The sequence below is a fragment of the Polyodon spathula genome, chromosome 25 (genome assembly GCF_017654505.1).
Source record: "Polyodon spathula isolate WHYD16114869_AA chromosome 25, ASM1765450v1, whole genome shotgun sequence".
Classification (NCBI taxonomy): Eukaryota; Metazoa; Chordata; class Actinopteri; order Acipenseriformes; family Polyodontidae; genus Polyodon; species Polyodon spathula.
In genome coordinates, this window is record NC_054558.1 from 20,516,549 (window position 1) to 20,542,681 (window position 26,133).

At 38.2% G+C, this 26,133-nt stretch overlaps 2 protein-coding genes, 1 long non-coding RNA gene and 1 pseudogene across 4 annotated transcripts; 3 read left to right on the forward strand and 1 right to left on the reverse strand.

The window, feature by feature from the left end:
- The first annotated feature begins 599 nt into the window (after positions 1–599).
- On the forward strand, positions 600–9,633 carry slc2a11b (solute carrier family 2 member 11b). The gene is made up of 12 exons (XM_041227948.1): positions 600–1,230; positions 2,543–2,641; positions 3,715–3,875; positions 4,882–5,006; positions 5,321–5,450; positions 5,988–6,136; positions 6,647–6,834; positions 7,351–7,461; positions 7,920–8,021; positions 8,202–8,277; positions 8,486–8,613; positions 8,980–9,633. Exons 1-12 carry the CDS (start codon positions 1,171–1,173, stop codon positions 9,184–9,186), a joined length of 1,536 nt encoding a protein of 511 aa, XP_041083882.1. The 5' UTR covers positions 600–1,170; the 3' UTR covers positions 9,187–9,633.
- Positions 9,465–10,958, forward strand: LOC121300260 (annotated as a pseudogene).
- Positions 10,959–11,837: 879 nt separating this feature from the next.
- Positions 11,838–18,080, reverse strand: chek2 (checkpoint kinase 2). 2 transcript variants are annotated; one of them, XM_041227188.1, is made up of 15 exons: positions 18,005–18,080; positions 16,046–16,316; positions 15,578–15,684; positions 15,053–15,185; positions 14,860–14,950; positions 14,631–14,727; positions 14,453–14,506; positions 14,138–14,202; positions 13,742–13,841; positions 13,431–13,517; positions 13,102–13,265; positions 12,734–12,849; positions 12,232–12,317; positions 12,028–12,117; positions 11,838–11,945 (listed from the first exon to the last, which is right to left on the reverse strand). In XM_041227188.1, exons 2-15 carry the CDS (start codon positions 16,299–16,301, stop codon positions 11,859–11,861), a joined length of 1,533 nt encoding a protein of 510 aa, XP_041083122.1. In that variant the 5' UTR covers positions 16,302–16,316; positions 18,005–18,080; the 3' UTR covers positions 11,838–11,858. The 2 variants fall into 2 exon arrangements, with proteins under 2 accessions (XP_041083122.1, XP_041083120.1); XM_041227186.1 differs by lacking the exon at positions 18,005–18,080 and adding an exon at positions 17,133–17,247.
- On the forward strand, positions 17,344–25,123 carry LOC121299477. The gene is made up of 3 exons (XR_005947421.1): positions 17,344–18,072; positions 18,387–19,099; positions 19,199–25,123. It is a non-coding gene; the product is annotated as an uncharacterized LOC121299477 (long non-coding RNA).
- Positions 25,124–26,133: the final 1,010 nt, after the last annotated feature.

The following is a 26,133-nucleotide window of genomic DNA, read 5'->3' on the forward strand; positions in this document are numbered from 1 at the left end:
TGATGAACCCCAGCCAGCACAGAGAATGGGACCACAGCATGATGAACCCCAGCCAGCACAGAGAGAATGGGACCACAGCATGATGAACCCCAGCCAGCACAGAGAGAATGGGACCACAGCATGATGAACCCCAGCCAGCACAGAGAGAATGGGACCACAGCATGATGAACCCCAGCCAGCACAGAGAGAATGGGACCACAGCATGATGAACGCCAGCCAGCACAGAGAGAATGGGACACACACCGAGAGTGGGAATGCAAAGTGCTGGAGGAACAAAGCCCTAGTGCAACAGTGGCTTGTGTCTTCTTAGTTGTTTTGATTTTAGTCTAGTTTGTGAAACAATTCACTGCTTCTTGTCCTTGTTTTTGTTTATTGCAGTAGGCTTAGGTCATGGGAGTTAATAAATATTTTCGTCCAGATTTCTTGTGAAGCTATTTGAAGCTGATAGTCTCCTGACTTTTGAGAACAATGGGGATATTATTCAAGTTATAACACACACACACACACACACACACACACACACACACACACACACACACACACACACACACACACAGATGTGTAACTAAGACCCATTTAGTTTCAAACCAGTTCTGGATATTATTTCAATTAAATAACTAATAGCACACAATTGACATACAACTCAACACATTTTCTTAGGGTTTTAGATCAAGCAAATTAGCATGCATTTTATTTCAGGACCACTTCCTAAACCCGAAAAGCTGATTGTTGGCCTTTAACGTTACATTAGGGTTAGAAAAATAAAAGAGTTACCCGTACTGAGTCGGTTATGTTACAACTGAAAAAAAAAACCCTAAATAACCTTTCACCGTATCTTAATTTATTAGCAATATCTGTTTATCACAACTTAAACCAACGCAACACATAAACGCTGTGTATTTTATTAGCTATGTCTGGTGCATGTTGAAGGTTGCCCTGTTTTATTACTGCAGCAGTTTCAAATCCCCAGTCATTTCCCAGTGCTAAGAATGCAAGCCTGTTGCTCTGATCCCTTGCACTGTTAACACGTGAATTTAGATTTACTAAACTGAATTGTGAAGCTTGCCATTCATGTTTACACACGCCATAGCTGCAAAAAAGGTGGAGTTAAAATATAAGAACAGCGGAACTGCAATGCAATATTCATATTAAACCAACACTGAAATTAAAATGAATAATGAAGCAGATTTAGAAAGGGCTGATAGTGGTGGTGGGCAAGCAAAGAAACAGGTAAATTCAATTTTAAATGTTATTGTTAGAATGCATTTATTTCAGGTTAGGCTGCTGTATTTAACACGAGGTACGGTTTTGCATTTTTGAGTGTGAAAAGCAATTTCTTTTCAACACCCGTAACATAAATGTGACTAATGAAATTTCTTTCAGCAACACACGAGGATCCTCCCTTGAGCAACTACTGTGCTGCCTCTGGTATACGCTAGGCTGAGGACAGCGGCTTCCCAAAGCTGCCTTTCTGGGATGCAAAAGAAAACGCTACAGAGTTAGAAAAACAAGAGAATACAGTTCCGTGCGTCCTGGGTTAAAATGTTTCAATTATAGTAAAGTCTTATAGGCTACATAGCAGTTTATTTTTTTATTTTTTATTTTTTGGTGAGTTGCTGATTAACGCAATCCTAATACTTATATAACACTACTAAAAGCTATTTAAAAATCGCATTGAAATGGAATATCAGCCTTTGCTAGGAAGAGTTCCACAAATCCAGGGGAAATCCAGAGTAGGTTTAAGACACTTTAAGTTGAAGTTATTCTTTGTATTTTGGAAAGCTGTGCTTGACTCTGAAAGTTTCTTTGAAAAGTAAAGATTATTTGAGCGTGTCGCATTTTGGATGTTTCGACAGAAATATGTTAATGTAATAAGAAACAGTTCACATTTTGAAAAAAGCCATTGTGTATCTTCTGGAGATTACTAGGGGGACTTGAAACTTTTACAAATAAATATGTTAATCTTGTTAACGCGAATAATCACTTATTAGCAATCGAGTCTGGTTAGAACGTTTTTTTTTTTTTTTTTTTCATCATCAATACTGATGCTCCTGTACAAATTCTGTCCAAAATACTCCCTGTTGGTTTGCCGTTTAACATAGATTTGGAGGTTGAAAAGTGAATACCAAACAGTCATATAAATCCTGCCAGCTATAACTTGAAACCAAAATTTGACCTGGTAGAATATCAACTCTGATTACGACGCTGAAGACAAAGACTAGGACAGCAGCAGGCTCATTTGCATTTAAATACATTTTTAAGACTTATTAAAAATGCAGTGTTTTTGCACATAAGTAACTGTTGCTGTTTTTGGCATTGGCCTAGGTGTAGAAAGATAGAGAAGCTGGTAGAATTGGAATACCGACTTTAAGACTGAAATCACTAACCCTAAACATAATCAAAATAATGTAGTAGTTTTTCATTGGCCAGTCTTTCTGCACCTGTGCCGCCATTTCATGTGATTGATTTATGTATTATTGTTTTTGAAAAGGTGTTTGAAGTATCAAACAGTATTTGATTTCATGTACCATATTGTTGTCAGTTTCCAAACAAGACCCTTTTACTGGCTACTTGTGCTGCATGTATTGGAGGGACTTTTCAGTATGGATATAATATATCAATCATCAATGCTCCTACCAAGGTGAGTGATTTATTAAGTCTTATAATAATGTGTGTTTCTCTGTCTCTTTCAGTGGACTGATTTATATCCAACAAACAAAATGAACGTAGTATAATTGTGATAATGGCATAGCTGTGGTGTGTTCTTTGTTAATAATGGAACTCCCTTGTTGAAATAATGCCTTTATTGACTCAGGAGTGCCATTATTATATTTTGACATGCTACAACAATGCCATTATCCCTGAATTATATTACAATATTCTCCGGTTGGGATGTATTTAGAAATATAGATTTTATTATTAATTTTTATTTATTAATTTTTTTAATTTAGTGTTGATTGACGGTTGGTGTCCAGGGTTCCCACTTGCTGTAGGGGAGCCATAGAGAACGTACTGTTTGTGTTCCGCCTTATAACGAGAATACTAGTGTTAGTGTAATAGTACTAATGGGAGCCATGACCGTATCGACTTATAACCTGTTCCGCAGTGTAAAGGGCTGCCTTGTAAAGGAGGAGCACTGTATATGCATTTTGCTGTTCAATGTGTTTTCTCTGCTGTTCTGTTGTCCACTACTGTGCACAGTTTATAAACTCAAATGAACCCTATACAACTCCTATGATGAGCTTGAGCAACAACTAAGGAAACAATCTGTCAAAAATAAAACCGGACCCAGATTTCAAAGCAGAACGAACTGGTGAAAATGCACGAGAGACCTGGTGTTAGCCTTTCCAGGTCATTAACTAAGTGAAGAAACCCAATTGCTGAAAGAGCCCTGAAGTAAAATACCACACTGTAAAGGTGAGGTGAAGTCAGGCTGCAAGAGGCTGACAAGTACTAGCTGCTGTTTCAACATTGCAACTCCCTTCAAAATGTGATTCAAGCAACAATACTTCGAAAGCCTTGATTATCAACACTTTATTATACTGTACAGTATATGTAATAGGTCTATTATTGTCGTGTACAGTTACACAGATTGATTACCAACTCTCCCTTTAAGACTTGGCATCAATGCACATTTAATGTGGAGTTCTTTGAAAGATCACAGCAAGGGCCAGTCACATGTTTTAACATTCCTGTACTGTGTTAATGTTGTAGCCCATACAGAGTTTTATCAATGAGACCTGGATTCACAGATACGGTATAGACATACAGGAGGGCATACTAACTCTGCTGTGGTCTGTGATTGTCTCTGTCTTCACTCTCGGTGGCTTCATTGGAGCGTCTGTTGGAGGAGTGCTGGCAATTCGATTGGGACGGTAGGTGCAGCATGGCCACGACTAACTGCAGCAAAGCACCATAAATATGAAAAAACATTATCCGAAACCTTTGTCAGTGTAATTGACAGTAGTTTCTGATAGTTCCACTGTACAGTATAAGCAGATTTGTAAACTATAATAAAACACCTGCATATAGTTTATTGCAGCCAAAAAGACCTAAGCTGAGTTTGTTTGTTTTTTTCCCATTATTTTATGATTGTTTTAAATCCTTGTAACATATAATTGAATACAATACAGATCTTGTATTGCTCCTCTCATTAGTATGAAAGCTGCAGCAATTAATGCTGTTCTGTAATGTTGGTGGAATGCAAGAACAGACACGCTACGGTGTGGTATAGAGTCCAAACTGATCACAGTACTCTCAGGGAATGGATACTGTGTCTAGAATGTCATTAATTCAGGAAAATACAGTAATATTTGCTTACTCCAGTAAAAAAAAAATATAAGTCTTTATATAAATATCAATGTATTTTATTACTTTAACAGTAAAATGGTGCGTGTGTTAAGGAAGCTTATCGAATTAAATTTGAATAACACATTGATCTTTAAAGAGTCCATGCACATGTCACAAGACTGACGTGATGCCTAGGGGTGATTTTCTGCATAATGTCTCTTTCTGAACTGTACCAGCAAACAGAGTTAACTGTTGTTGATTATACTCTAAGAATCATATGGTTTAGACCATGCAATTATAAATACACTGGGTGAAAAAAATAATTAAACTGCTCATTAATCTTGATTTACTTCACTGTTCAGTTTACTTGAAAAACTTTATGATGCTGTTATAATATGTAAAATGTTGATGCAATATGACTTAAAATAATGTAAATATATACAAAAAAAAAACCTGAAATGCTTTTGTGATGTTTGTTATTTTCAGGTATTTCACATTATTGCAATACTGTATTATTATTATTATTATTATTATTATTATTATTATTATTATTATTTACTGTATTATTATGATGTTCCCCCTGTCTCGCAGAAAAGGAGCTCTGTTGTTGAACAGTGGTTTTGCTTTGTTGGCATCACTGCTGATGGGGCTCAGCTATCCCACTGGAGCGTTTGAACTCTTAATTGTCGGCAGATTTCTTATCGGGCTAAACGCAGGTAAATACTGTTCTTGAGGAATTAATGACTGGTTATTTTGCCTATGATTCAACTTAGTCACTGGAACCAGCCTACAGTACACCTGTATTCCAGTATGTTTAAAGAATCTGCATCAGTATTTTCTATGAGTTTCTTGGTGAGTAACATTGAGATTTATGACTAATAATAATAATAATAATAATAATAATAATAATAATAATAGTAATAATAGTAATACTAACACCATTGCATCTTTGCAGAACATCTTTTTTCTTCTTCTTTCTCATTTCATGTATGTAAGTGGTTAGTGAACCCTTTCTATTTTCATATGAAAGGAATTGGTATCTGCGTTCAGCCCCTTTACCTGGGAGAGATTGCTCCGAAGTCTCTGCGTGGAGCAATGGCAATGGGCACATCCATATTCATTACTGGCGGTATACTGACAGGACAGGTGGTCGGGCTCAAGTAAGTATGAACATGCCACATGTGTAATAACCACTCGCATGGATCTATTCAATCATGCCTATTGGACTGGATTTTCCAGGGAAAATACAGCCCACTGGTCATTCCCTTAGAAAGGTGTGCCATGGCATTTTCTCACAGTATTTTTGCAGTTTGACCATGCTTTTACCATAGTTATACAATACCATAGCTTATCATACCTTGCTATTCTTTACAATGCTAGGCTTTGCGTTCCCATGCTTTTCCACTGTGCTTTATTGCACTTTACTATGCTTTTCCTGTGGCAGTCTTTTATAAGGGTTGATTTGAGGGTTTTAGTTGCAGTTCGGGTGTTCTGGACACTTGCATCAATTTTATATCATCCTTTATATCAATTTTAAAGCCAGCAAATGTATAGCTAGAATGATATAGCACCTTGTTTAGCTGCCTGCATAACCCTCTCTTCCTTATGAATTCCTACAGGTGTACAAAAAGGAGCTTTAAAAATGTGTTCTCAGAGAGGGACTTCAGCATTGCCCTCACTGCTGCTTTGTTTTGTAGAGAGCTGCTGGGAGGAGATGATTACTGGCCCATGCTGCTGTCCACTAGCTGCATTCCTGCAATTCTGCAGTTCCTCATTCTGCCCTGGTTCCCAGAAAGCCCCAGGTATCTGCTGATTGACAAGCGAGACGACATTCAGTGCAATAAAGGTGGGTGCTGTGTGTGCTGTTGTACTGCCAGGAAAGTGCAGCTCAGATGAGATGGGTCTGCTTGATGTTGTAACACGCAACAAGATAATAATTGATTATTTTGTTTGAATAACAATTTAAAATTAGTTTTTACTTTATGTAATTGCAATAAGGGCCACTCATGAATCTTTTTTTTTTATTAATATGAAATATAAATGAATACTTATTTACCCTTGTGTCAGTAGTTCACATATAATTTTACTCCTGATTTATATTATCTCTTTTAGTTTTTATATTTAATATAACTTGATTACATAAGTCTGTTATGCAATACCAATCCCCTTAGATTTGGGGTACCCCTACACTTGTGGGACAGATGGAACATTTACTTAGGAAACAAGTAATCTGACTGGGGTCATGTTATTCACAAACACTCTGCCGATTGAATTGAGGTGAACTCAAGCAGGATGCTGTGCAGATTGATTAGCATGTTAATGCTGCAGTGTTTTATTTATTTGTATGTTTAAATAGCTCTGAAGCAATTGCACGGGTCTGAAAGTTACCACAGTGAAAGAGAAGACATGGAGCAGGAGCGTGCAGCGCTGCTGGGGGTGAAGCCAAAAAAACCATGGGAACTCTTCATGGACCCAAGCCTGCGCTGGCAGCTCCTTACCGTCATGCTACTGAACTGCGCCCAGCAGCTCAATGGCATCAATGCTGTAAGCATGCGGCCACTGCATTCAGCTATGCTGTACACGATGGCATTGATTTAAAAACAAAACAGCAGCCATTCAAAACAAGAAATGCGTTTAATAATTTAGTTCATTTAATTTTATTTATATAGCGCCTTCTAACAATCTAAATAAAACAGGAAATCTTTTGTATTCATTGAGAAGCCAGTGCATGCATGAGAAGCCAATGTGCCGGTGCTCTGCGACATCAGGGTGATTCTCACACAGCCTCTGACACATGACTGTGTGGGGCAGCCTAGGGAAGCCTGAGGAATAGCAGACTGACACATGGCGTGAGATTGCATGTATGTGTGAGCTGCATTGTTAAAGAATAAGGAAGCAGAGTAAATCATATTGGAGTCTTTTGATATCCTTTATTGGACTTGTCATGTATTGAAGTGATCTTATTAATAGGTATTGCTATGCCATAGCTAATCATTGATCGTTTAAATTGAAGGCAGATAATAGTGATTTGTGTTCACGCTGTTTATTTTCCCTTGGTAGATTTATTTCTATGCAAACTATGTGTTCACTCGAGCTGGTATCCCAGTGGAAAAGATCCCCTACATCACAATAGGGACTGGAGCTTGTGAATGCCTCACTGCACTGACCTGTGTAAGTTAAAGCCATATTTTACATCTGGGGTTTATTGCATTCATTTGTATTAAGATGACTTGTATAGACGAACCTCTGTATATCCCCTTCAGTCACTCTCTGTATAATTGTACCATGTTCAATTTCCTATATATGTATATCTTTTATAAAGCATATAAGTTTTTGCAGGACAACTTCTTAAACTCCATAGAGTTAGCAGAAACCAGTTTAAAATTGCAATAAAAAAATTGAACAATTGATATATTGAACACTCACTAATCAATCCCCTTATATGTATTTTCCATATTCAAGTGTATATGAAGATCATTTGTTTTAAAGGTCCCTATGAGCAGGGCTGACTGTAAGCCAGATAGTTCAGCAGTTAGTCAACAGACATGTAATCAGAGCTTCAATGAACTATTCAGTGTCCTGGTTTCGTATTTGAATGAAGCGAATCCTCACTGGGATTATATTCTCAGGGACTGCTTGTTGAATCTCTGGGCAGAAGGATCCTCATCATTGGAGGGTATTCACTGATGACTGTGTGGTGTGGTCTGTTGACAGTAATACTGACTTTTCAAGTAAGAAGTTGACCTTTTATATAAAAAGTGTATATTTCTGCATATAAAGTATTACAACTTGGTTTATTCCATGACAGTTCATCAAATTATCATTTTTGTAAAACCATGTTTTCTTTTGCTTAAATGTTTCCCTCTGTTATAATTGATACAAATGCCAGTACCTTTTCCTTTTATTTGCAGGAGGCTAATCCATGGGTCCCCTATTTAAGCATGTCCTGTGTATTCGCTTTTATCCTGAGTTTTGGCTTAGGACCAGGTAATTTACAAAGCATCAAAGATGTTGACTTTCATCCTCAATGTAAACAACATTTCTTCATTAATCTTGTCCAGATTAGCTACACTACATCAATTTCCAGTTTATACAGTATGTCTACAGATATGAAAAAGTATATATATATATGTATATATATTTCATTGTCTGCATGGGATCCTGTGTATATAAATACTCTTTTCATAACCCCTAGGTGGAGTAACTAACATTTTAACCACAGAGTTGTTCACACAGCCAGCTCGTCCTGCAGCGTACATGATTGGAGGTTCAGTCAACTGGCTCAGTTTTTTCTTCATAGGAATGATTTTTCCTTTCATTGTGGTACGTATATATGTATGAGGCGTGTGTTCGGATTGAAATCCCCAGAGCTGCATACAGAAAAACACAAGCTTTTACAGCATCACAAGACCTTAATAAAGAATCGCACTCAAGATGAATGTTGAAGAATTGTGCTATTCATCACTTCTATCTTTCTACTACACTGCATACAGAACTCACATTGGGTACCACTTCAAACCAATTTACTGTACGTCACAGAATGAGCTGCAATATCTTAAACGCCCAGCAGGTGGTGCTAGTGTGTTTAACCGTCTTTATTAAAGTGTCTGTATAGTGGCCGGTTGCAGTTTCTTTAATATGTTTGCACTTTTTTTAATACTGAGCCCATTCTTACCACGTTGCTTCTAGAATGGCCTGCAGCAATACTGCTTCCTGGTGTTCCTGGTGATCTGTTGCCTGGTTGCTATCTACATATTCTTCGTTGTGCCAGAAACCAAAAACAAAACGTTTCTCGAAATCGAACAGGAATTCCAACCGCTTTATGGCAGCAAAAGAAACGCCGGAGACGCTTCTGTGGGAAACCTATCAGAGTTATTGAACTCTGCAGACATGTGAACTTTGTGAAGCGTTACTGTTTTATATAAAGTCTTAAAAACCGGTTGAATGTTAGACTGATATAGAAGGGATCGGGGTGGATGAATACTTGGGATGGGGAGCAAATAAAACAACGACATTAGCAACCATGAAACAAACCGAATTATAAATACAGTAAGTGCCAGACGAGCATTGCACCACGAGGTGCAGGAAACAGGGTGTACTTGAAACTGTATCGTGGGGATCTTAGCTTATATTTTTTATTCTGTATTTTATTTTTTGGCAGATAAAACAGAACTATGTGTTGTGATTTGTATGCTAGAATAGTAGAACATTTAATGTGTTTTTTTTTGTTGTTGTTTCTCAATACAGATTCAGTTTTCCAGAAATGCAGCATTAAATTGCTCTGTCCAATATCTAGTTAAACAGTGTAATGCAATAACAAACTGGGTGAACAGGAAATGCATATACAATATATATATATATACATGTGTAAACAAAATAAAAAATAAAATAAAATCTTAAAACTATTTCCTTGTGGTTCTTTCTTTGTTGTATTCTTAAATTCAGCAAATTCAAATATAGGTCATTGTAGAATTGTAATGTAAAATTGTGATTGCAGTGATGCCATATTAAAATATTTGGCCACCAAATATCAAGTTCAGCAGCACTGGTGCCCCAGTGAGCCTGAGCGACGAGCCCGGGTGGATGAGTACACAGCCTGGCACCACACGAACACGCGCCCACACGCAGCCAAGGTTTTCATCCTGGAGGTGAGTAGATGCAGCCTGATCACTGAACAATAGCAGGCATGGGAAAACATTTTTAAAACCTCACATCTGTAAGACCAGCTGCTTTTTCAAGGCAGTCCCGTGTGCTTGCATCACCAGCCTTTGTATAGCACAGCGGGCCAGAATGGGTAAGGAGACTGTTGCACACACTGGCTGGCATATTAAGCCAGGATCGAAGCTGTCTAAATTTGCTTTTCATTTGCAATGCTTTATTTCAGGTTCTGATTCCCCGAATGACAGGCCACAGAAGCAGAGAAGGTGGAGAGAGTGGTAACAGAACTAAACGGGACTTTGGACAAATTGGAGTCGATGTTTTTAAAATCACAACCCTTTCTGTGCGGAAATGACACCAGCCTGGCTGACCTGCTAGCTATATGTGAACTCATGCAGGTACACACTCATATTCACCCTGACAGTTACTGTTATTGAACAAGGTTGTATGTTTACTTGAGGTTCTATTTTTGTATTGGTTCTGTGCTTCATCATTCACAGCACAGTGGTGTCAACATGGTTTGCTGGCATATGGATTGAAGGCTTTTCGGACAGGCTGTCATTTGATACATGACCAAGACATAAAAGACTATGCCTTGAGGACCAGTTGTTTGACATGCTGTTCAAACTGTGTGTAGACACATGTATTATGCTGTTTTTGTTTTGCTCTGGATGTGTCAAATCATAAGCGTTTTACAACTTTTTTCTAATATGTTTTTGGAGGTGTATTAAATGTGTTTGTTTTTTTTCCCCCTTTCCTATCTCCAGCCTCTTGCTGGAGGCCGCGACTTGCTGCAGGATCGACCGAAGCTTCTTGCCTGGAAAAGTCGAGTGCAGTCGGCTCTGAGCAACTCGTTTGATGACGCTCATGTGGTCCTAGCCGTCTCAGAGACAAAGCCAAACTGTGAATGTGCTGCCTTGAATCTAGAGAAGGAGTCTTCCTACAATACATGTGACTGGCAATATCCCTCTTACAAAGCCCTGTACCTTGAAATAGAGTTTGAATACTAGTGTGTAATACAAGACAAAAATACAGGGTCTGTCAGAAGACATTGTTTTCTGCACAGGAGGAAGAGCAGCGAGTCTTTCTTGACTTAAAACAAACACATGCAAGCTACAGATCCAGTGTGTTTGCAGGGGACAGCCTACTGACCTTAGAAACATTTCAAATCCTATCTTTAATATTATATATAAAGAAAGCGCAGTACCCGATTGCACGCTGTTTTTAACAAACTGCTAGTATACGGATGCAAAGGTAAATAGCTGTAACCCCCCTTAAGCACTACAGAAATGTGTATGTCACTGTATTGTATAATTGTAATTATTCAGTAAAAATATTTCAGATAGATTTTGTGCTTTTTTATATTTATTTGTTTCAGACTATCCATCTGTTGTATGCTTGCACAATATATGATTATACAGAACACCTTTTTCACAACCAAATATTTTATCTTAAAACCTTATATACAGTTTATTACCATTACAACAATCATGAGCCTGACAAATATATACAAAACATTCTAACTACCTTGACTACTGGGGCAAACCACTTTATAGAACCATAATGTGACTTTTACATAATTATTTTAGGAATCCATCAAATGCTTAAGAGTTGTAAGACATGAATATAATTAGTGAAGCAATCATTTTTCTGAACTACCAATCTTAAATCTAGGAGCATTTTCATTACAGTTAAAACATGAGGGTTATAGCAAGACCAGTTTGTACTGGGACTGGTGACAGACAGCACTTAAAATAAATGTTCAGGGTTTTTCGTTTGACTTTTGCAAGAAAGAAAATAAAATAAAAATGCACTTTAAAACTGATTGGAGATGGCCTGCTACCGGAATTTTAGTTTCCTCCACCTGGCTGGCCCGACCGAATTTATTTATATTCCTGGATAAACACTTTTCAAACTGAAGATGATTCACTCAGCTTCTGCTTGGCTTGCTGGCCATCACCGTCGTCATCCCTTGGCCTCTTTCTGCTTGTAGAAGCCTTTAAAAAAAAAAGAGGAAGGAAATACATTAGGCCGTGCAGAGTCAGAACAATGAACAGGATAAAAATGAACAGTCCTTACTCCGGGCTGCAGCTGCTCCACTGCAGTTGGTGGTGGCATTAAGGTCTCTGGATACATGAGCTTCTTAGCCGTCTCTCTCATCAACTCATCCTAAACATATCGAAAAGGAACGGGATTGACCGTCAATGGGAGAACAGTGACTGCAAGACCCTGCCTAACCCAAACACACACTGCTAAGTAAAGGGCATGGTTTAGAACTCTTACCTGCAGCCAAGGGTGTTGCAAGGCTTGTTCGATCGTAAGTCTTTCCTTTGGATTGACAACAAGCAGTTTCTTTACAACATCCTTGGCTTAAACAAGAGAAGGAAAGTGTCAGAGTCACCGTCTTGGAAACTTTATATTTTATATATAAAATGAGTGTTTTTTAATTACATTTCATCTGTCGGCATACATAAAATGATCTGTACTACCCACTGTATGAATTACAACCGGCTCTGTAATCCAGAGGCAATGCAGATGAAAATAAGACTCCTATTGTATAGCAGTTTCACCCATTCCAGGTTTTAATACAAGCTTGATTAGCCACAGTGTATTGGTATCAAGCTCAGATGTGTTTTATTGAATTCAAAATAAAACCGGGAATGGATGAAACCGCTATGCAATGAGCCCAATATATCCCTGCAATGGTCCACATACAGCAAGATCACAGTTTCCATAACACATATGACGGCTATTGAATGCTGACCACTATCTTTGCTAGCCTTACCCAGGTCAGAAACTTCCATCCAGGCTGAGGGAAGGAATCTGTAGTAGCCCCTGGTGATCTGATCCCGAATCGGTATCTTAGTGTCCTGAGAGTGGAATGGAGGATATCCGCCAAGGCTAAAACAGAAAACCCTGTTTAATGCCTCTCCAGCCCGAGTTCACTCGCAGAACCAGGCTAACTTCACAAACGTGCTTCTGACCACCTCAAAAACACCTGAGGCGTCAATAGAAAACTAAATGTCTGCAAAGACCACACGCATTGTGCCAGAGCGAGTCTCCACTGAAAGCAAGGGCTTAAATTCTCCTCACTATACAGTACATTTGACTAACGAGTCATTTACTTTAACTACATACACCAACCTGACTCACCAAACAAAAAGCAGGACCCCCAGGCTCCAGCAGTCCACCGCCCGGTTATAGCCGACGGTTGTAGCATCTGTGAAAACCTCAGGCGCGAGGTACGTGGGCGTGCCACACAGAGACCTCATCAGAGAGCTTTCGTCCAAAATCTTCGACTGATTAAAATCTGTGATCTAAGGATTGAAGAAAGAATTTTGAAATAAAGCTGTCACTAATGATTATTATTTTGTTAATACCCAGCTAGGTTTCAGACAAATAGTTAACTTAAAAAAAAAAAAATTATATTTTATATACACACACACACACATATATATATATAGCAACTGTACCACACTTACCTTTATAAGGCAGCATTCTTCATTGGATGCTAGCAGTATATTTTCTGGTTTAAGATCTCTATGGATTATGCCATTTTCATGGAGATACTATAAATAAAAAAATTACATTAAAAAATATAGTAAGTCAAGCACTTCTGTGTAAATCAAGCAACTACAACCAAACTAGTTTTTTTTTTTTATATATACATATTTTAATATATTGGTTTACGAGTTATGAGCAGTTGAAAAAGCAGCAGAATTACAAACACATGCAAGCTCTCCACACAGGGATGCCTACATGAAGTGGGTTACACTGTTCTATTTGTACCTACCTGGACTGCAAGAAGCATCTGGTAGAAAAACAGCTTGGCTGTAGATTCTTTCAATTTCGTTGACTGGCGGACTCTGTCAAACAGTTCACCACCTTCCATTCTACAAGAACAGCCTCAAATTAGCTGGGATTAAGTGAGACATGATATTACAGGTCCAAGCGTCTTTATTCAAGTGTGATCCATGCATTACGGTTCATTCATCAAGACACATCGACTGACTAGCCAAGGGCTGAACCAAGATGTGGTATTGTTGCCATTTTCTACCTGTCATTAGGTTTTGTGCCACAAATACCTATCCTCTTGTGAAGGGAGGAGTGTCAGCATTTACAGTACAATCTATTCTTTCTACATGCCACTCGCATTTCAGCCACAAAAAGACCAAAAAATGATACTTACAATTCTAAGACAATACAATACATTTCTTCAGTCTGGAAAAAATCTTCAGTCTTTATTAAGCAGGGCTAGAAGTATAAAAAAAGGAAATAATATTTATTTTTTTAGTCTGAATGTCCTACACAATTAAAAGGAGTATTAAATTACACTTTTTTTTTTTTTTTTTTTAATTTAAATTGTCAAGAGGAGCACATCTAAAAAACGAAGGACAGACACACTTGACATTGTTATCAATTTTTCCTAATCTGAAATGTATGCTTACTTTTCTTTTTAAACATGGTACTTTGCATGCAGGTGCTAAACAGAATTTCAACTTACATGATCTATTTTCTTTAAAATTTCTATTTCCCTTTCAGCGTTTGAAGACAAGTTCTGAAAAAAACCCAACAAAAAAACCCACATGAATTTGAAAGCCAACATGCTCAGGTTTCTGACAAAGTCACGTGTACAGAGAGACTCAACTGTCAACCCTGTATTGAACACAGGCCATACTCACTGTGCTTGACAGAAAATCTTTTTTGCTGATAGTTTTCACTGCAACCTTCTTGCAAGTCGACCTTTTAAATGCCAATTTCACCTCTCCACATACACCCCTAAAAAAATAAAATAAAAAAATAACGTTGCCGTGTTAAACAATACAGTTTCAACTTGAAACCAGTGGCAACAGCATGTAAAAAGGTAGGAAGCTTTGGTTTAGGGTTAACACTCTAACACGTTCTACTTACGATCCAATTTTTCTTGAAATAATGTACTTTTCTTTGAATTCTTGAGGGAGGTTGGATTGTTCATCGACAGTGAGGTCAGAAAACACAAAAACTAGAGAGATGAATAAAAGACGGAGAAACCAACGATTTCAAATCCACTCTGGTTAGCATTCCTTTAACTCAGTGGTGTTACAGTTTATAAAAGTAATCTCACCTTTGTTTTGAGGAAAGCAAAGAGCCAGCTCTGCATTGTTGGCCAGCGGTAACCTGTTTTCTTTCCCAATTAGCAGCCCATTCATAAAGGTCCCATTGCCGCTGTGGTCCTCAATGTAAGCAAACCCCTGCTCCTATAGGAAGAGCTGAGTATTCAGCAAGTGGGGCCAACAATCTTTCTTTTTTAGAGAAGATTGTAAACCTGCAATAGCTTAGTGGGTTGTAGCTAACAACAGCATTTTATAAGCCCGCTGCAGTGTTCCTTTGCTACATAGTTTTCAACTGTGCAATTTTGAGTTTGTTATAGCTATGATCTCTGTTCATACAATATGTTCCATAAATACAAATTGCTGATCTTACGCACAAAGATCACTAATTAAACACAACAGTTAGGCAGTTACAACACTTCTGCAAACATTTAGAATACACTTGCAACATTCCAACGCATCATTTTCTGTCAACAGCAACACCATCTTAAAGGTGTGTCTCGTTCTGCTCTGCATGTGGTGCCAAGTCAATTACCTACCCTGAATATTCTAAAATGTCTTTTGCTGTAAGTTAATAATTTATCGGTATTTTGGAAGGTGTAATCACATGCCCGCCTTCCAAACCAGTAGTTTTCCTTTATGCAGTCTAAAATAGAAATAGAAGCAAAAACAATAGTTATTTAACAAATTTGGAAGAGAAAAAAAAAAGACAACAATGTATCCCAATGTCCTGGACAAAGAGTTCCACTGCATAGCAGTTAGACTTATTCCTGGTTTTACTTTGAGTTTAATATGACACACCTAAGCCTGTTACCTATACGCTGTGGCTAATCATTAAAACTTGGAATGGGTGAAACCGCTATGCAATAGGAGTCTTATTCCCGACCCATATATTGAGGTGTAACAGAGAATGCTATTCTGTATCAATAACAGTGGGCTTGTAACAAAAAAGTAAGAACACAGCGACAATCAAACAGATCTACTACTGCAGTACACAATGGTCTCACCAAGATTTGTGAACCCTCTTCCTAGAGCCCAGAGGCGACCCCAGGGCTGTGGCACGGGCTCCTCGGGTTCCTCTGGGATGGAGGCCAGCTCCTGGGTCGGCACGGTGTCCACGGAGCTGAGAGTCCCCGAGCTTGTGGACGACTGACTTGAGCTTTGAGTACCACTGGAGGAGGAACTGGAGCTGCCCTGAGACTGGGTCTGGGACTGGGACTGGGTCTGGGACTGGGACTCACTGGTACCAGGCTCTTTAGACATGGCTCTTGAAATTCTCTAGGAATACATAACATACCATAATTACTACTGTCCCCCCCTCCCCCATGCAGCAGAAAGGACTATCCACTAGAAAATGTCTTCTAGGGCATCAACCCACCCTGACCCTAACACAACCACAACCCTAAAACCTGACCCTAACCTTTTGAATCACCCGATGCCCTGATGGCATTTCTATCTAGCGGATATTCCTTTGTGATACTTCCCCCACACCTCCTCCTCCTCCCAAACACACTGTTTACTGAGGCGTGTCTTCTGGCACACTTCCATGTGGGCTTCCTTGCTTGAAGCTATAGTAATTTGACAATCAATACAAATGCCGCCAAGCTGTGTTGCACTAAAAATTGACACCCTTCTTTGTTTTATGGTACTCTCTAGAGAAAGCAAGACAGTTCGCCGACCTGGTAGCAATCACGGGCAAGTCACTGGACTCAAGCCTACTACACTGAGCAAGGGATTGCTATCGTATAGTAACTATAATGTACGAGAAGAATTGTGGTTGGGGTTAGGGCAGCTTTAGTGCAATTCAAAACACCAGTGTAAATGACACATATGCATGTTACTTTTATATATTCACTTTAGTTTTTCATTAATTCATCAACCAATCAAAAAACTTTCAGAATAACAGAACTAAAAAAAAAAAAAAAAAAAACTTATATAGCCGACACTGAAAAAGCCGCTTTCGCTCTACAGGATAAGAACTAAAATTGGTATGCATTTATCAATATCCATATATTAAAACTATAACAAAAAAAGCAATATACTAATAAAAACTTTAATTGCAGTATTACTAATACATTTTTTTTGGTCACTCACCGTAGCCTTACACCCTGCAGGACAGTCCTAATTAGTGAAATACTGTATTTACTAACCGCCTTATTAATACAGCATGCATGCAAGCAAGCGTGTACCAAAAAACACCTAACCTCGGTGTTTCCTCAATCACAGGGAACAAAACGGTGACGTTTTACAAAATCAACCAACCACAAGCCTCAACCAATCACAAATCAGCGCAAAGCTTGGGAAATGCAGTTCACGAGACAGCAACAGGTCGGCTTCCAAATATTCGAGCTAAAACTACAATCACGCGTCTGTAAAACTTTCTATACTCGGGGGAGAGAGAGAGAGAGAGAGAGAGAGAAAGAGACACACATTACGCTTTAAGAAATTAAGCTGACAGCTACAGCGTGCATTACAATGTTTCTGGTGTAATTTCTTAGAAATTTACCCGGAAGTGATTTTGGTAGTATGTCCTCTTTTTGCCGGAGAGTTGTTCAACAGAGAAGCATGGCTGTGTTTTCATCTGTCATTGAGGAAGCAAGCAGCGTAGAATATTATTCGGAAAGACATGCTAGTTCTAAATCGATTACGGCCAGCTGTCTCTTCTCAAGCTCACAGTATATGCTTGGGGAATACTAGGCATTCGTTTTCTAAATCGCTGAAATCGACAACAGCAACCTGTTCTGATTTCCAACCAGCTTTCTTAAATGAAAATTACACTGACAGTTCGACAAGACACAATCTCCCACTTCCACGTTTTTGGAAATGTTTGGAAACACGACAGTAGGCGACCGCTGCCAGGCTGTTTTTAACAGCACCGCCACACTGTCCCCAGGACTTTCTGCACAGTTTCAAAAACGCAGAAGTGTTGGAATTGCGGGGAAAGTCTGCAACAAACTCACACTTACTTCTGCACGACGTGCAAAGTTCTTCAGCCGTCCGATGAGGACAGGAACTACTTCGACATAATGGACTGGTGAGGAGAGCGTCTTTTGTGGTTCAATGATAATATTAGGAAGATACTGTCAATTGAATTAATCACGTGAGTTTCCGAGCACACATCAGTTAGACCCAGTACATGAGCTGTATTAATGATATATCACACATGCATTTTATATTTATCGTAGTGTTTACATCTATAGGCTGTTGTAATTGTTTTATTAAAACACTTAGAAATATATAATTGTGAAAAAAAAAAAAAAAAAAGTTTTCCAGGCTCCTTTATTGAGGCTGTCTTGCTCAATTAACTCTGTTAATTTGTCTTTTTTTTTTTTTTTTTTTTTTTCACAGACAGATTGCAAGAGTTGATCAGAGACGTCCGTGAGTCGTTCAGCAAAGGTACTTTTTATATTTACAGGGTATCGCAAATGAATCTGTTTAGGGGTGGGTCATGTATATAATTTAACTGAATCAAATCATGGTCATCAAATTAATCTGGGTATTGATTTTTTTTGTCAGAATGAGAATGTGTGGGACTTGAGAATAAACACATCATATTCCAGTGCTCACTGGTTATAAAGTGGCTCTTTGTAACATGGACAAGGTTATAAGACGGTATGGTCATGGCTCATATTTTGTCCACAATGCCATTACACTAGCACTTGCTTTTTTGCAAAGGGGATCATGGTATCACCTTGTGTTTTCCTGTCGAGATTAAAAAGGTCTGTGAACAATTGTCTCTGAAATGCTCTACACATTAAAAGCAGCTTGGTTTTTGGTTCAGTCTCATGGATAAAGCCTAAGAGCAGGTGGACACTGCCTGCTGTATGATCCCATAGACTCCCATAGAGGTGTATGCTAATACCCTACACACTGTCACACAGTAAGGAAGTTGATGGACAGCTGCTGTTAACTTTGAATCTTACAGGGAGTTGGTAGTTTTCCTCCACAGTCTCTTCCCTGATCCTTGCGAAGAATTCTGGGACCATATTCTGTATCTCCAACTGGAGCCACCCAGTATATTTCCATTCAAAAGGTGGCACTGTGGGGCTGAACTGAAGCAGGTACAAAGCACATGCTGTATCGGACAGATAATATATTACTCTTTTGAATGTGATCTATAGTGGTAATAGTGGATGACAAATGTATTGTCTGTATTTCAGGAGACCTTAAAAAGGCAAAGATGCTTCTGGCTAAAATGAAATACTTTGTCAACGTTGAGGACAAGGTGAAGGAAAAGCTCTCTTCATCCTGAGTGTCGACACAGCCTGGCTCTGCACTTACTAGATCTTTTTTTTTTTTTTTAATATCATGATGATGCTATTTAAATTAAAATTATTTATAATACTGGAATACTGCTACATTTTAAACTTAAAAAGTTATTTAATTAAAGTGGCTGTAGCTCATGAAATGCCTTCATAAATACTGCCTGTTGTGCAATTCTGTTGAGTATATCGGTCGCAAATGTGCAGCTTTGATAGAAAGATGATGTAGCAAATGCATATTTTCATTTTAAAGCATGGCATCTTATTGGTAAAAGAATGTTCTCAGGTTGCTTGCCTCACTTCCAGGAAATGTCTTACAATTGCACTTCCTGGCTCAGTTCACCCCAGCATTGTCTTTGGGCTCTTAACGGCTGCAAAGGATGTCAGTCGTTTGGGGAAGCAGCTGATTGGTTACTAACAGGAAAGACGACCCAGAAGAGGTGGGCTCAATTATACTCTCCAGATAAAATGACCTTGAACGTGCAAGACAGCAAGGTCTGCAATGAGAGGTGTATTTAACCTACTGTGATTGCAGATACAAATACGCTATTGATAAGATATATAGATTGCATTCAAAACTTCACAATAGAGGTCTACTAAATAGTGGATGTGCATTGCATGCAACATGCACAGCATTGTTCTGTTAGCTGGAATCACTGTAATGTTAGAAGTACACTGCTTTGTTGCAGTACAAAAAAAAAAAAATCTGCTTGACCAGTTTGACGTTTTTTAAAATGTATTTGTTCATTTTTTAAAGACTTATTTTTGTGGTCCAGATTTGATACAAATCAAATATCATTGCTTGTTTTAAAATATTGTACAAAGCTAGATTTTCAATACCTGGATGTGTCGCATACAAAAAAAAAAGGTTTATTAAATTACTTTCTATTTAAGACCAGAAGTACAAAGACAAAGGCTTGTGAATTCATCAGAACTAAAATCGAAGATTGTCATGGCTTCTTGAGAGAGAAACACTTAAAAGGGTCTTTTTAAACTGCTAATTAGAAGTACTGGCACACATAACAATTATAAATCATTTCAAACTTTACGTTAGGGGTGAATATATTAGCATTTGATATCACTAGAACTCTTTTATTATTCTTGCTGAAGGTCTTGCATACTAAATCAAATATGTTTAAAAGCAGGAATGCAGATTTCTAAACACAACCTGTAATTCTCAATTCCTGTCTTACTGCTCCCCTGGACAGTTCATTTATGCAGGTTCAGTTATTTTCTCTTGCCTCCACATCTTTTCATTTCACCTCCTGCTCCTGCTCCTCTGTAACTCAGGACCCCCTGTTGATTCTTTCGCCCTTGTGGCTCTCAAGGTCAAAGAAAAAGAACAGTGAACTCATATCTCATGTTTTGTTTAAGTTTTTGCTGTATATTTAATACATTAGAGCATACATATATACAAGTACAGTCGATGTAATTATAACAGCAATTACAACACAGTATTTGAAGCCCCTTCTGTAGATTTTCATTGTCAAAACCTCATTAATCGTAGTGTAATACAAATAAAACAAATACAACTTTCACTGAGACATATGCAACTTTTGCATAACAAAAACATGCAAACTCTAAAGTTCTGTTACTTTGGCATAATAATATTTCCTCTGTATGTAAATGGTAAATACAAGCATCCTTAGTAATAATGCATTTTTAGTACTATATAGACTAACAAGCCTCTGAATTGCCAAATTCCGTGATCTACGTTTAAGAGTATGGCAAGCAGCCCAGAACTAACTTCTCTTTAATACATTTGTGGGGTTTGTTGTCAACAGTATGACTTATGCAAATGTTGTTTCAACTTAGATGAATTTTGTTTTGCTAAAAAGCTTAAATGTATGCTTTATATTACCTGCATGTTCATAATATTTAATGTCTTAGCTGTTTAATATCCTATTTTGAGTGCGTTGCGTGAATCTTTGTGGCTGCTTAACTATTCCAGCATCATATGCATTCAGTGCACACGGCTGCTAAGCCTACTGTCTATTCCAGCATCATTATTTATCAATATACATCCAGTGCACAATGCTGTGTTGAAGGCTTTCTGCTCACGGCGTACCGCTAGGCTTTTAGTAAAAATGTTTACAATAACTCAAGCCTGCCTTTAGTCTATTAGTAGGCTGTTTTCAAAGCCTTGGCCAAAAAACAAAGATACAAATTGTCATGCAAAGTCCATTGAATCTTTATACTTAGTTTGGGGAAAGAGAGAGCAGGGAGCGACACAGACCAGCTGCAGTCTTATTCATTATTCACCAACTAATCACAAAACATCTTTCTTGTTGACTCTAAATGACTGAAAACACGACAGCTCAAATGAGTACCCACCGTTATCTATCAGGACTCTTTGAAAATGAAGTACAAAAATAAACCAGAGCCACCTGTAGATTATTCTTGGGTGGAGTAGCACTGGTAAATGAACTGCGAGAGTATCTGTGTTCAGTAAGACAATATGAAGATAACATGTTTCAGAGGCAGGGGCTTTGCACCAGAATACCCAAGCATGGCTCTACTGCTGACTGCACTGCCAACATTGTTTATAATCTAGTCAGTGTTTAAGATGCTTTGCTTGTTGTTTGTAATCAATAGTGCAGTGGTTCCCAACTCTGGCCCATGTGCTGGTCCAGGATTTTGTACCAGCCAAAGCCTGAATTAAATGAAGTGTCCCACAGCTAGTCCAGTTAACTCAGGGGTGTCCAATCCTGGTCCCTCCTGTTTTTTGTTCCAATTGTGTCCCAAGTTACTTAATTGTACCAATTATTGTTCTAATTAAGTAATTTAGGGCACAGTTGGAACAAAAACCAGCAGGACATCAGCCCTCTAGGACCAGGATTGGACACCTCTGAGGTAACTACTTTAGTACCTGGTTGGAATAAATATCTGGACTGGACTAGATCTAGAGGTCTGGCGTTGGGAACCACTGCGAGTGTGTTTATTAAATAATTGAGAATGTGTTCATTCTCTTGGCAAAATGGTTTTGCAGGGGAATTCTCCTCTGTTTTGCAAAAACCTGTAAGAAGAAATTCTCAAACCAAAACTGCTCGTTCCCCAACCACAGAGATGTAGGGTTATTATAGAGAAACAATTTCAACACAACATTTCTCTGTCAATTAATATACAGATAACAGAAACGCTGGAGCCTGATATAAGCCATACAATAATTTATATTGCATTTGTTAAGCATTTTCCATGCTTTGTCACTTGTTCTTTGCCATGCTTTCATTCTGTTTCTACTGTTTTATGATACTTTGGCTTTTATACCTCAGTACACTTTTAAAAAGGGCTTGTGGGGGCTTATCTCATGCAGTGGAATGAGAAAGACGAAGAGTAATTTGAAGATGATGTTTAATGTTTTTAAGAAAAGGAAAACTAGAAGCCTAATTGCTTACCAAGTATTAAAGCTTACAAGGCAGTGGGGTTTCAGATTGTTTTATAGAATTGTATTAGTTTGCTGGCTTAATAAGATGATGTGTAACACAAACAGCGAGTGGGACGCTGATTGATGTTCTTTGGGAAGCTTTCCCACAGGGGCTTTTCAATTTCACCCAGCATCAATTACCATATCTAAGAAAGTACGAGCTTGCAAAGCATTTGGAGCGAGGGCAAGAACAGTGCATCAGTGTTGTTAGTTAAATCAGAATGAACTCGCCAGTTTTGAAGACAGATAAACATGGCATTCAGAATTTCTCTTTTTCTCTAAAAAACATGGTTTCATAACTGTTGACTTTTATGAGAAGCAGCTCGCTAAAAAAAGAGAATGTCATTACACTTCTATCTGTTTGTGTTTAATCTTACAACAGTATATTTAAATGTCCAGGTTTAGCATGCTGCTTATCTCTTTCTAAAGAGATGTTCAGAAGTCATGATCATTTCATGTATATGTCGGTGAGAACAAGTGAAAGCATTTCAGTTTGCCATGTAGCAACAGAGGCATTCCAAGCTACTGAACCCAGAAGGGAAGGACCAAGCTTGGGAAATCTCCACCTGGATTCAGTGACTGCCTGACCTCTAATGGTGGCTGCAAGCTATGAGGCAAACTAGCCCCACCAGAACCTCACATGAACGCTCCCTGTGGGTGATTGGAAACTTGGCACGAGTCATATTCAAGCCTGTTTTCAAGTAGAGCAAGTGTGTCTACACCTAATATTTAACTACAGCTATTAAAAAATAATAATAATAATAGTAATAATAATAATAATAATAATAATATAATAATAATAATAATAATAATCCCCTTCATTATAAAACATGTAATTTCAGTGACCAATATCCTTGTCTCCGGATTGGTAAGAAGTAATCTTATATATACATAGTGATTAAATTAATGTATTATGCATCTCTACAAGTTCAAGAAGAACTAGCCTTTTCCACAATCTCACAGCAGTTTCCGTGCCAACAAAATCCTTGCTGTTTCTTAAGTCACAACAAACAGCCGCTGATTTTAAATTACCGTATTTGCGAAATTCCTGCTGGTAAAAAGTGTGCATTGTAAATGACGTGATACTTTTTTAAAGGGGCTAATAAAACCAAGGTCCTGGAGATGGACGATTACAGCTGAGTTAAATAAGCTTTACATCTATCAGTCGTTTTTTCATACTTTAAAGAACCTCAGCCTGAAAACTCGGCTCTTTGCATTCCATACGCATTCCATGGAAACCTGCCGTTGTCTCTATTTGCATGTGCACAATGTAGGTGTCCAGCCTGCCTGCGTTGCGTCTGCAATTTAAAAAACAGACAACTTGATAGTGCTTTAGAGAGATACTGTTGCTTCACGCTACAGCGTGGGGCTGTCATGGCAAAGGAAATGCTATTTTGAGATGTAATGAATATTAGTTGACTGTATAGGAAAGAAAGTACCTTAAAATTAGCAAAATTGTGCAGGTGGGACGGAATAAAATTCAACAAACATGAATAAAAAAACAAGCATCTGGCAAAAGACACTATTGTAGTCCAACTTGGGCAGAAACAGCTTCCATAGTATTCCCATCTTACATACCTGCACTTTCATCCAGTGGCAGATTTAGAGTCATGTGTTCCACAGAGCTCCTGTTAAGGCACATTGGCATGAATACAGCATACTGGTAATAATCATATTGTAATTAAATGTGCTGACATGTGACTTGAAATCTTGTTTTGTTGGGTATGTATGACAAAACCTAAGGTTACATTTCAATAAATTAATTCAAAGTAATGGTGAGTTCACACTTGATTGTTAATCTTTGACATAATTTGCAATGTCTCTCAGAGATGGGAAATGTCACCTGTTTCAGGAAATGTGCTGGTTAGTGCTTGCCACTGCAAGGGTTTCTGAAATGGAGCAGGGAGATTATTAAAAACGCGCACACACACACACACACACACACACACACACACACACACACACACTGCCTTGAGAGTTTTTGTCTGCATTTTTACTGTAATTGCGTTAGACAAGATTGTACCCAAATAAATCAGTGCTGTCAGCACTTCAGTAGGTCCTGACTGAGGAAGCATTTTCTCATTGGCTTTCAAAGCCTTATAGTTGACTAAGAAGCATTACCTCTGAGTCTAACGGAAACCATGCTCTTTAACTGAGCAAAAAAAAAGCTGCAAAAACCTTGATGTCAGGTATTCTGGATTACATGCAACTAAGAGTTATTCTCTGTAGTATTTGGCAATTTGTTTTTTCACCATGCTAACACATTAAGTAATTGAAGCACCTACTACTCCCCCCCCCAAAAAAAGACCACCAATTATTGCTCAAAATCTATTTTCTTAAAACTGCATTTAACATTCTCTAAAGTATTCATTAAGTCTGTCGATGCTGTGTTAATTTCATCATGCTGTAGTATGCAATTCACCACTCATTACAACAGTACTGACATTGCACTCAAAATAGATGCTTCATTTATGCTTTTGTGATTATAGCTAAAATACATACATCTTTAGCACATGGCTGGATGTAGTGATGTTTCAATAAAAGCTAGCTGAGATTAAGTATTAGAAAACAACTTGGATCCAGTAAAAGCTCCCGTCAGGAATTAAATTGGTATGTTTCCTTCTATAAGTGTATTAGCATGTGGAGCCAATGGAAATGACATTAGTTGCTTTTTAGACACTAAACTATTTTCCAGACTCATTACATGCAATGCTTAAAGCAATGCTTGAAACAGTGGGCATTGCTTTCTATTGAATTGGTCACTGTGATACTTAAGTGCCCTGATCTGAAGGCACGCTAATGTTTGATGTGACAGGTTAGGGTAATATTGCCATCAGTACACTAGTGGGAAATAATTAAGGATTTAGAAAGTCCTTTTCATGCTTCTTCTGGTTAGCAATTATCTCACAAATGCTGTGTTAGTCTGCATTTTTTTTTGTATGCAAGTTTTGTTTTTTACTTTGAGACAGGCGACGATGGCCATTCGTCATGCTTCACCTCTTCCCTCCTTTCACTTCCCGTGTAACACATAATATAACCCTACCACACACCACGTTGTTTATGGGAGGGGGGTCCTTTTACCTGAAACACAGGAAGTGAACTTAGATCTCTGTGTCCTAACAAAACAGATTCACCCGAGTCAGTCTAGTGTTGTGCTGGCTGTTCTTTCCCATTTGGCACATTAAGTACCATTGTCCTCATTTGAGGACAGGCCACTTTGTAGTTTTTGGAGCATTTCTAACTGTCGCCTACCTGTTATTTTTATTTTCTCTTTAAATATATTGTTATGATAACTTATGCTAGTTGCATTAACCGCAAAGGTTAAGTCTAATTGCAATGCACCAAGTTACATAACTACAGCGTGTGTCAAAGAAAATGTAATTTGGTGCTTAATGGGTTAATGGTTGTG

Excerpts from the sequence above, each read along its gene's own strand:
- slc2a11b (XM_041227948.1), top strand. The coding sequence starts at position 1,171 with ATGAATAATGAAGCAGATTTAGAAAGGGCTGATAGTGGTGGTGGGCAA. Across the intron at positions 3,876-4,881 it reads CTGGCAATTCGATTGGGACG|AAAAGGAGCTCTGTTGTTGA; the intron begins GTAGGTGCAGCA and ends CCTGTCTCGCAG. Across the intron at positions 6,835-7,350 it reads AGCTCAATGGCATCAATGCT|ATTTATTTCTATGCAAACTA; the intron begins GTAAGCATGCGG and ends TTCCCTTGGTAG.
- chek2 (XM_041227188.1), bottom strand. The coding sequence starts at position 16,301 with ATGTCTAAAGAGCCTGGTACCAGTGAGTCCCAGTCCCAGACCCAGTCC. Across the intron at positions 13,266-13,430 it reads AAGAATGCTGCCTTATAAAG|ATCACAGATTTTAATCAGTC; the intron begins GTAAGTGTGGTA and ends TTCAATCCTTAG. Across the intron at positions 12,118-12,231 it reads TGCAACACCCTTGGCTGCAG|GATGAGTTGATGAGAGAGAC; the intron begins GTAAGAGTTCTA and ends CGATATGTTTAG.